Below are 11,882 nucleotides of genomic sequence, written 5' to 3'. Positions count from 1 at the left end.
AATTTAAATTTATATTTTATATAGTAATAAGCACAATAAGTACAATAGTTGGCATAAATTGATAGAAAAACAAAGTATGTACATAATTGGATAAAATCAACGTACAAAGGGCATCATTATTATCTCATTAAAATTAAAAACACAAACATGCATATTAAATCAAAGTGATATAAATGATATAAGTTTATTAATAAAAGAATAATTTCAATAATCTATGATATAATATTTTTTCACAATTATTTAATTTAGTACATAAAATACATTTACATAAAAAATAGTATACAATTTTATGAAATATGTTTGAATAAATATTTAAGTCCATGTTATATTGAAAACTATATTCAAGTCCAAGTTTAATGATAAGAAGTAAAGGACCTGTAAAAAAAATAAAATATATATAATATTACGTACTTACATACTACTTAAAGTATTTATCAAAATTATTTTAACTAAAAGCTTCAATAAAAACTGATATAAATAATAATAATTTAACAGTTATAAAAATCGAAATTAATTAATTAGAACAAAATGTAATAGTACTCACTTCTTCAGTCATATTATAATAAAAATTATTATATGTGACTCCATTAACTTGAATATTTTTTGGTTCATTTTGAATACCAAAAATAGTAATATTTTGTAAAATAGTCTTTTCATCTGAATAATTATTTGTGATAACCTCATTTAACAATATTGTGTTGTTTAGTTTGAAATGGATTTCATTATACAATCCATTTTCCCATACATCTTAAAAAAAAGTTTAATATAAAATACAGCAGGAAGAAATAATTATATTATTATTTACTTAAAGAGTCACCGTCGTCCCAAAACAAGTAGCCAAATGCTTCTTTAAATTTGTTTGGCGTAATTAATAGCCCAAATGAATTTTTACGGCTATAATTTAAATTAAATAATATTTATGTAATATTGATACATGTTTAAAATTAAATTAATAAACAAATTAAGGCAAATATATGTTTAATAACATATCATAATTCCTACTTCCAATCTAAATTTACATATCAAGTACATAAGAATAAAATGTACAAGGGAAAATTACCTAGATGTAGTGGTAGTAGCTGGATCTTGAGTTGGTAAAATATAGCCACCACGTATCTTAAGTGGAATAGTATCATTAGGGGCTTCAACAGTGAAAATGGATCCATTACTTTGAGTACATTTTTTAGAATAATAATCACACCATATATCATTTGGTAAATATATGTCTACATACATTTGGTTCTAAAAACATGTAGATAATTTACATGTTAAGTACTTTACTGTAAACAAAATTATAATAACCAAACCTCTTTTAAAACCGGCGAAATTAGTAGAGCAGAACCCCATAGGAATTGAGTATCAATGTTGTAAGTATAGTTATCATGTGGATATCTAAATAATTTCATTGTTTGTACTATTTATCTTTGAAGATCATTAAATTAAGTAATACATAAAACTAAATATACTTACTCAAAAAAGAGTGGTCGTGCAACTGTTTCGCCATAAATATGTGCTCTCCAAAATAGAGAATACAAATATGGAAGTAATGAATATCGAATTAACAGTGCTTTTTTAGCCGATTCTATAACCAATGGTCCTAAAGCCACAGGATCTTGATCCTTTAGTATGAAAAATGTAATTAAATTATTTTATCAAATAAATGTACAACTACTAAAATTAATACATACAACATTTTCATCAGAATTATGATTTCTTGAGAATGGATAAAATGCACCTAATTGACTCCAACGTGAACAAAGTTCGACTGTAGTATTATCATTAAAACCACATATATCAGCTCCAACTAGTGGAACACCAAACATGTTGAAAAGTACAATATCTGAAATAAAATATATTGTATAATGCAATAATTAATAAAAAATCATGAGTATCCCAATTAAATCATGAATACTATGTACTCTGCCTATGCTATTATGAATGCAATATGCATTCTAACTCTACCAATAATATTACAATTACAGTAGAAATTGGTTATAATGAGTTTTAAGGGCCGGCTAGTTTTTCTCGTTGTAACCGGTAGCTCGTTATATACGTTATAACAAGCGTTCATTGTAACTGGTCAATCATCACATTTACCGGCTCGGGGAGATGACTAAATGTTAGTGAGCCAATCAGAACACAATTCAGAAACTGCTGATGGCTCACCTGAGATTTTTCCAACACCTATATTGTGCATTACAATTAAAGATATAATTTAAATATCAATAGATAAATAAATAAAAAAGGACTGGCAACCTATTTTTTTTTTGTGTATATCAAAAATAGTATTTTTATATTAATACTTGTCACTACACTTGAAAAATAAGTCTAAATGTATAATTAATTAAATTTAACTTTTCACAGAATGGACATTAGTAACTTAGCCCCCCCCCCCCCCCATGAAATTTTAATGGATTTCTGCTTATGAACACAAACTCACAGGTAATTATTGTAGAGACACACATCATAGATTGATAAATGTCATCGATATGGTAGACCTCAGTCTTGGTACGCCTACTCTCGGTAAAACACGTACTGCATGATAACAACAATTATAAGTTTTAAATAAATTACCAGTAATAGATTGTTTCATATCATCCCAAGTAGAAAATACATCTCCAGTCCAATGACCGGCAAAGTGACCTAAGCCAGCAAAACTTGATCTTGAAATAACTAATGGTCTTGAATTTTTAATAACTGATAATGCGCTAAAGTTTAAAGTATATATTTTTTTTCAGTTTATTATGAAATAAAGTTTTTACTTTATAATGTAACCAATTGTGAATCTTACAATTGAGTTGTTATTGCTTCTGAAAATCCATAAAGATTATGTAAATCATAATGAAGTCCAGCATACTGATTTGCTGACATGCAAATAGTTTTATAATTTAATTTTCCTCCAGCAATACTAGGTGTATACTGTGGATTTTCCCAACTACTAGAATTGGTAAATATGCAACCTTCCCAATCACCATTGACAAAATTTGATGGTTCATTCATGTCCTATAATTAGATATTAAGAATTAAAGACAGAACTGTAATATCTGTTGAAAATACACAATATAATACTAACAATCCATAAACCATCAAATGGAAGAATACTATGATAGTTGGATATTTGATTAATCCAATAATCGATTGACTTTGGATTGGTGAAATCTGGGAATACAGTACCTCCATCAAGGTTCCATACCTAAAATTATTTATGCAAATTATAAACATAAAGAATATTTAAATAGTAAAAACATACTTGGCCTTCAAGTGGGAGACCAGAAGAATTTTTAATGAAAAGCCCATTTTTTAAACCATCATCATACGGTGGATATGATCCTTTTGGTTCACGAGAAGATACTCCAGGATCTAATATAATTACATGATGCATTCCAACCTATAAAGATAAAGTGAATGTACTCAATTCCTACATTTAACAAATATAAAAAATTCTATAATACCTCATGCAAATAATTCACATATTTAGGAAGATCAGTAAAATTATCACTTAAAGTGAAATCATTTCTATTTTTCATATAGTCAATGTCATTCCAATGTGTATCCTAAAAATAAAAATAAATCATAAGAAAAATACTAACTAATGTCTATTAGTAATTTAAAAGTATTGTTATGTAAACTAGTAATTTACCCAAGGAATTCCTGCACTAATAGTTCTATTATGAACATTAATAAGTTCTTTTAACGTTTGTCCAAATCTAAAAATTGTTTAATTAATTAATTAAAAATTTTAAATGGTATTGAATAACACTTGCCGACATAAATGAAATCCTAATGTCCAGTAAGATGGTAAAAATGATCTACCAATTGTATCTGTATATTGAGATATAACATCAGAAGGTGTTGGTCCCATGAAATAATAAAAATCTAATATACCACCAATTGTTCGGTAAGTGATTGCTGGTGTCGGTTGCAACACAATATCTATAACAAAAATATTAATGTATTTAGTAATAAAAAACAAACTCCTAATAAATTCACTTTAAGATATATAACTAAAATAGTGTTTATGCACTAAATAAGTAAGGACCCCACATTTTTAAGCTAGAAACAGATCATTTAGTAGTCCCTAAAATGTTAGGTTAATAAGGTTTATTTATTGTAAGTTTAGAAAGAATAGATAAATTAAATTTCTACTACAATAAGAATGTAGTGGACATTTTCAGTATACATAATAATATTGTATGATAGATTTAATATATTTTGAATTAAATTACCCTAACTTCAAATTCTCATAAATATAAACTATTAGTTTAATATTCATACATGAAAAATGTCAGCTCTAGATTATGAAATAAAAAGTCAAAAGTGGTACAACGAAAATGTAGGTAAAAATAAATAAAAGAAACAAAAATGTTAGAATTTATTGTATTTCAAGTCTAAATGTACTTTTTAGACAATTTTACAATAAGTATTTACTGTTAAAAGAATCATTCTGTATGGAAATAACAACTAGATAGCTGACTTCCTAGACTGGAAAATAGAAGATAATTTATAACAATAACAAAAAAATTGGAATCCAAAAACTCGTGGACATCCATTAATATTTGTAAAATATAAACATGAACCAATGTCTAATTTGAGAAGACAATATGACTAATTTCCTAACTGAATTTTCGGTGATGATGTTGGTTATTTAATTATTATTGTATACCTATATCTGACGGTTTAATCAATTATTTCATACCCATAGCATTGCTGTTGAATAAAAAAACTCCATGGCTTTTTCCTGATTTTTCAATCATCAAGTAAAACGGATGTGAACCATATCCATTCATCTGAAAAAAAAAACATAAAATTGCTAAATTGTAATGTAATAAGCTGAATAACAATATTAACTTACATCATTTGATGGAGGACTATCATGGTTGAAAAATGTATAGGTTTTCCAATTCATATCAAGCATGAGACTAGATCTATGTTCACCTAACCCATATATATATTTTGTTGGTAATAATGCTGAAAGTTGAATAAATTGATCAGAATAAATAAAACCTCCAATATTTTGACTGTCAAATCTAGATTAAAAAAAAATATATATGTAAACAAAATCAATAGATTTAATTAATTTAGTTAGTTAATAATAAGACAAACTATAAACCACAAATTGTAAAATACATACATGGTCAAATTATCAATTTTCCTCAGAATAGCAAATCCAACTTTATTATCAGATAACTTTACAACATAGTCTGATACTAATGGTTCATTTGTATTATTTAATTTAAGTATTGGTATTTCAGGGTATGGTGGCTCATAACGTTTATTCTCTGGATCGTAAATCTAGAAAATTAAATAAGTAAATAATATAATTGGTATTAAATTTACAATAATTAAATTAGCTAAGTGAAACATTTATAATAATAATAATACAAATTATAAAATACATTTTATTTAATATTAAAATGCTAATTTGCAAGTGAAAATTGTTTGTTACCTTAACACGTAATCGTTGTGCCGTTTGAAATGAAATATCCATGCACAATACTTTGACGTCATTTTTATAAATGGTGTTTGTTGTTATGTTAAAAAATGCTATAATTTCATTTCTGGATTCAGTCACATTAATAACTTTGTAATTACTATAATTTGAAGAATAATAACACCATGGTATTTGAGAATTTTGAGTACTAGGTGACCAACAGCAATTTCTTTTTTCACAGCTTTCCTTATCAGCTTTTCCTCTTGGAAAACAATCAAATTTATATTCATCCGAAGTTACTGTACAGTAATTATCAACTCCATGATTAGAACCAATATTAATCTTTTGTTTAAGATATTTGCTTGAAATATTACTATTTTCTAATATGTTTTCACTGTCACTCATATATAGATATATTAAAACAGACATCAACAACAGAATAGTAAGTAGTGAAAAAATTGTGTTTTTACTACATTTTGGAACTTCATCAATTGAATTTTTAAGCTTGATTGGTGTATATGCATTTCCAGATTTGGTTTTCCGTTTCATTGTAAATAAAACAACTTTTGGTGTTTAATTAAGTTGCACTAAACAGAAAAAAATATAAATAATAATATGTACCTACATTTGATATATACGCATTTAATTGGTAAGCTTATTAACAGTTCATGAAAGTACATTTGATATAGTTCATACTTTGATAGTAACATGTTTACTGTTTAGTTAAACATTTGTGTTTATTTGCTGTTTAAGTAGATAAAAATAATGAAACTATTATTTTTCACTGTTAATGTAACCACGTAATAGATTAAAATATGATGTACTGACCTTACTTATTATTTTATTTATAATGTCTACATATAAACAGTGCATGTGTTTGTAACTCAAATTTAATTGCCTTTGACACCTATTCAAAGTTCAACACTTTTATCAAAACATTGATTTATATTGAAAACAAATTATGATCTCTATATCTCCGTTGTTCAATAACAATTAAGTCTGTCCGACAAAATATGGCATTCTATCCGACTGCCTCCAAATCTATGATAGACGATAATTCTAACTTCTAAGTTTAACAATTTGGATGAATGATAAAAATAAAAATAGTAAATATTAAATAGGTAGTGATATGTATAAATTATTATTTTAAGTTTTTAAAATAATAAAATTCAAAAAAACTACGAATAACGAATGGGTCAAACATCGTTATCCCGTTATCATTGTGACATTGTTATCTATTATAAAAGATAAAATTGAGTGATACGACTCCCCACATCTATGCATATTTCATATTAATATATTATGCAAATATTATACATGTATACAATATAATTCACCACGTATTTTAAAAAAAGTTAATTTTTTCTGTCAAATGTCTCATTTTGTCTAAGAACAGAATAATTAAAAATTTCAAAATATTTTCATGAATATAATAAATTATAGTTGTATATTTCTGATCATTATCTATTTAAAACCATAAAAAGTACCTAACTAGGTACTAAAAAAATAATTTTAAAAAAGGAGGGTAAGTGGATGTCGCTCTGCTGTACAGTAGGTTACAAGTGGGTCACTGTAATGGATGGTGTTAAATTTGAATTCAATGATATAATATCATTGTATACGAAAAACGATTCTCAGCGAAAACGGTCAGGCAGCCTATGATATTACCAAGTATATTTGATGATATTATTGTGAATAAAGTAATTTATATATTTACTTATTTACATGGAACCTTGTTTTAACTTTTCAATACTTAGCCACAAAAGTTGAACATTTTATAAATTTTTAATTACAAAATAATTATTACATTTTAAATTTGATAAATTTTGTCAAAATTTGAACTTTAAATGCTTATAAAAAACAATTGTGCCTATATTGTATTTTCAATATTTTTCAACTGCTATTGTAACAATATATCAGGAGCCTTATATTAAGTTTTAACGCTTTTTTACCCAACAAATAAAATTTTATTGATATTTATAGAAAAAAAAACTAAAAAAATTTAAAACTGACAATGTCCGTAAACAGCTCAAAAAGAGTCAAAATATTTTCAAAATTTTATGGTGTATAGAAAATGCTAATATAAACATTCAGTGAAATTTTCAAGTATCTACAGTCATTCGCTTTTTAATTATAATAAAATAAGAAAATTGTTACATGAGAAATCGAGTGAATATCAAATGTTGTAAAAATATAAATTTCAGACGCTCATAAAAATTTAATTTAAGTTTCTTTTTTTTTTGATAAAGATAGACAAACTTATGAGTAATCTTATATTACATTTTCAAATCTTAGATTTAAAAAGAAACATTTTTATGAATTCTCAACTCAAAATAATTTGCTAATTTTCGTGATTTTTCCGTATTTTGTCAAAATTTGATCTTTAAATGCTTATAAATAAAAACTAAGTTTTTTAATTTATTTCATCTGCCTTTGAAATAATAACCTAGGACCCTTCTATTAAATTTTCAAGCTTTTTTACTCAACAGATAAAATTTTATTGATATTTATAGAAAAAAAAACTAAAAAAAATGGAAATTGACAATGTCCGTAAACAGCTCAAAATAAGTCAAAATATTTGGAAAATTATATGGTGTATAGGAAATGCAATTATAAACATTCAGTCAAAATTTCATGTCCCTACGGTCATTTGTTTTAGAGTTACACCAAAAACCAAAATCGATTTTCTCGTAAACAGATTTTGCGTAAAAATTCCCGTTTTTCCTTAATTTTTCTTTTGTTTTTCACGTCGCTTTTGAAAACTACTGAGAAATTTTTACTTTTGACCCCCCAAAGTACCAACTAGATTCACTTTCCTATCAGAAAAGTTACTGTTGAAGAAAATCCAAGCACTTTTACTGTCCTAAAAGGTAATGACAGTCACAAAAATAAAAAAAAAATAAAATAAAAAAACACACATCATTGTAAAATCAATACATTCATCGCTTCGCTCAGAATCTAAAATATCGAAAGTACATAGTCACAATATTTTTTTATAACCGTTTAAATTTAGAACATTCACAAAATTGGTGAAAATCACGTATATTTTAAAATTATATTATAGATAAAAATGTATAGGTAAAATGTTCAATTTTTATAGCTAATAGTTGAAAATTAAAAACAATGTTTTTCATAAATATTTTATACTGTAACCAAAAAATTTTAGAAATATATAAATAACATTTATTTAATATCATATTTTTAAGTATGTTGACGAAATCAGATACCTATTTAAAGTTTAAAAACTTTTTTAGTTACCTATTTTGTTACAATTTAAAAATATTATTCGTGAGTTATTGAAACTTTTTAAGTACCTATATCAGTTCCTACAGTATTACTTATAGAAAAATAAATTACATTAATAGCAATAATATTAAAAAATATCGTTGATAATTTATTGTTTTTCGTATGATTTTATATCATTCAATTCAAACTTAAAACATCCTACAGAGAGTAACTTTTACTTACCTAACATACTCCTGTTACTGAGTTACTCCTATAAATTGCAAGGTACTATTTACAAACTGTACAGTAGAGTGGCAAAGTTACTTATCCAACCTTCTTTTTTTAGCTTTAAAATAATTAGGGTCATGCTCTTAGTAAATAAGATATACTTTTAATAATATATTTTTATTCCAATTATAATGTAACTACTAATTTCTATTCTTTTTTAGATTTCATTAAGTGGACCATTGATATCGAAACAATTAACAAATATGCGCATTCCAATTTCAAAAGAAGAAAGGCTGATTAGGATTAAAGCAATGAATTTACCAAGTTCACACTTCAATCATGATTTTTAAATGTTTTTACAAGACTTCCGCTAGCGAACCGCGGCGGCCAAACCGCGCGTCTGAACAGGTTTATTGGAAAAGCATTGTTTAATTTTAGAGAGCGGAAGCGGTCGACCGCTCGAAAATTAAACAAGAGCGGTCGCAAGCGGCCGACCGCGCCGATCAGCGGCGCTGTTTTTCCCGTATGAATATGCCAATAGAATAACCCGTGTTTAATCGTCGGCGGCGAATGTTTGTATTCTTAATTTGTACTTATCATGTAATATTCAATAAGGGAAGTCATTACATGCTATTTTACTTCAATATTTGTAAATATTGGTCCATAGTCATAGCAGCAAGAATATCGGAGAAATGGATAATTAAGTATGAATAATTAACATATATATTTATAGAAAACTAGCTGACCCAGTGCACTTCATTGATTGTTAAAAATACCAACTCTTATATGATTCAAACTTTTTTCAATTCATTATTTAATATTCTGTGTATTGGTGTTCAAAACTAAAAAAATGATTATAAGCGGATGTCGTGACGGTGACGGTTTGTCAGTGTGGATATTTCATATTACCTATATTGTTATTATAATACTTATTATACGGGAGCCGGTAAGTTGAATTAATTTTATAAGATTACAACAAAATAACTAAAATCGTTATTCTTGGTTTTTTAATAAGAAATTTACTCCAAATTTTATAAATAAAATAACTATAAAAAAAAACTGTGTTTTTATATTATTGAGAGTTTTTGGTTACAGAATAACCTACTTACGTGGAACCTTGTTGTAAGTTTTCAATCCTTAGCTATAAAAGTTGAACATTTTTTACATTTTAAATTTGATAAATGTTGTCAAAAATCGAACCTTAAATATGTACTTATAAAAAAAAATTGTGCATGAGTATTTTAAATATTTTTCAACTTCTACAGTAACAATATAATATCAGGAAACTTGTATTAAATTTTCACGCTTTTTGGCCTGACAACATTTTTTTATTAATATTTATAGAAAAAAAAACTAAAAAAATTGGATTTTTAAATTGTCCATAAACACCTAAAACGAGTCAAAATATTTTCAAAATGTTATTGTGTATAGAAAATGAGAATAAAGACATTAAATGCAATTTTTATACACCTATCTACATTTATTCGTTTTTGATTAACAACAAAATAAGAAAATCATTACATGAGAAATCGAGTGAATATCCAATGTTGTAAAAATTTGAACTTCAAACGCTCATAAAAATTGAATTTGAATTTCTGGTAGATATTTTTTTTTATAAAATTAGAAAAACAATCGTATTAAATTTTCAAATATTAGGTTTAAAAAGTAAAATTCTTATGAATTTCTAACACAAAATAATTTGCACATTTTCGTGATTTTAACGTATTTTGTCAAAATTATAACTTTAAATGCTTGAAAAAAAAAATATAATTTTTTTTTCTTATTACACTAAATAATAACAATACTTATGAGAAACGTTTAATTATATTTTCTAGTTTTTTTACCGAAAATAAATTATTTATCGACATCTTAATTATAACAATTTTTCACGACGGTTTTGAAAAACACTAGGAATTTTTATCCTTATATAGGATTATTTTTATTTTTATTCTATTTCTACTCTTGATGAGTAGGTACGGTAATCTATTGGAAAAAATGTCAATGCAAAACGAGTTTTTATTTATGTATTATTGTGCCACTTAAAAATTTTCGTTTACTACTAGGACTAGAGCATGTGCCATGTGCCATGTGTGTGTTGTTTTGTAGAGCGTTAAAGTGTTTGTTTAATTGTTTATAATATGATTAAATAGTAATCAATAATCATAGGCGTAATCAATAGTCTTTGAAATTTTGGGGGGAGGGGGCTTGTAGATCAGGTCTAGTTACACTTGATACTCTTATGATGCTTTTAAATTATAGTAATGAAATCATTAGTTTTGGAATTCTAGGGGGGCTAAGCACCCCCAGCCCCCCTCTATTTGAGCCTATGATATTATGTAATATTTATCATGTTAGAATGGAATGCGTGTGTATACAATATATATATTAGTATATTGCATATTATATTGCGTTATTCTACAACCAACATCCCAGATGGTCACATCAAAATTCTCTGTTTTTTTTAAATATAATTTGAGAAATATTATATTACAATAGACATCAAATGCCAATATGCCATGCTAAACAGTTAGATAATACCTAATGTAATGTATTATTAAAGATTTAGATTTAAATCCAAACATCTCATGTTTATAATAATAGGTTATTACTTAGGTATCCTAATCCCTAGGTTAGATAGGTATAAATAACTCAAAAGGTATAGGGAACAAACTTGTACCTATCATTAACTCACATCAGAAATAAACATTATAATTATTGTAGGTACCTACAGACTATTAATAACTATATTATATTTAATTACAGGTTTATTAATGGCATCATCGAATTCGACAGCAAACTGTTTTTATTAAATTCATCGTTCCCTGTTAAATTATATTCAATAAGTAAAAGATTTTGGAATATTAATTTCGCCTTTTTTGTTTTGTTTTTTATTTGTATTCAATTTTCCTTTACTTCACTTCGCCCTATGTCAATTAGAGAATTGTCTCATTATGCAACATTCTTATTCCATACACCAGATATTATTATCTTTGTAGTT

The 11,882-nt window shown here is 25.9% G+C and overlaps 1 protein-coding gene across 3 annotated transcripts; it reads right to left on the bottom strand.

The window, feature by feature from the left end:
• Nucleotides 1-159: 159 nt before the first annotated feature.
• LOC132940162 (lysosomal alpha-glucosidase-like) lies at nucleotides 160-6,638 on the bottom strand. 3 transcript variants are annotated; one of them, XM_061007605.1, is made up of 19 exons: nucleotides 6,260-6,638; nucleotides 5,447-6,018; nucleotides 5,132-5,292; nucleotides 4,853-5,027; nucleotides 4,697-4,787; nucleotides 3,765-3,933; nucleotides 3,641-3,707; nucleotides 3,453-3,554; nucleotides 3,251-3,388; nucleotides 3,074-3,193; nucleotides 2,792-3,003; nucleotides 2,575-2,708; nucleotides 1,689-1,840; nucleotides 1,471-1,619; nucleotides 1,308-1,392; nucleotides 1,061-1,242; nucleotides 806-894; nucleotides 545-747; nucleotides 160-375 (listed from the first exon to the last, which is right to left on the bottom strand). In XM_061007605.1, the coding sequence occupies exons 2-19, from the start codon at nucleotides 5,978-5,980 to the stop codon at nucleotides 313-315; spliced, it is 2,826 nt and encodes a 941-aa protein (XP_060863588.1). In that variant the 5' UTR covers nucleotides 5,981-6,018; nucleotides 6,260-6,638; the 3' UTR covers nucleotides 160-312. The 3 variants fall into 3 exon arrangements, with proteins under 3 accessions (XP_060863588.1, XP_060863591.1, XP_060863590.1); XM_061007608.1 differs by having other exon boundaries at nucleotides 6,265-6,638; XM_061007607.1 differs by lacking the exon at nucleotides 6,260-6,638 and having other exon boundaries at nucleotides 5,447-6,131.
• Nucleotides 6,639-11,882: the final 5,244 nt, after the last annotated feature.

Source organism: Metopolophium dirhodum, chromosome 3 (genome assembly GCF_019925205.1).
Source record: "Metopolophium dirhodum isolate CAU chromosome 3, ASM1992520v1, whole genome shotgun sequence".
Taxonomy (NCBI): domain Eukaryota; kingdom Metazoa; phylum Arthropoda; class Insecta; order Hemiptera; family Aphididae; genus Metopolophium; species Metopolophium dirhodum.
Note: the sequence above shows the minus strand (reverse complement) of the source record. Positions and strands in the feature narration are given on the sequence as shown.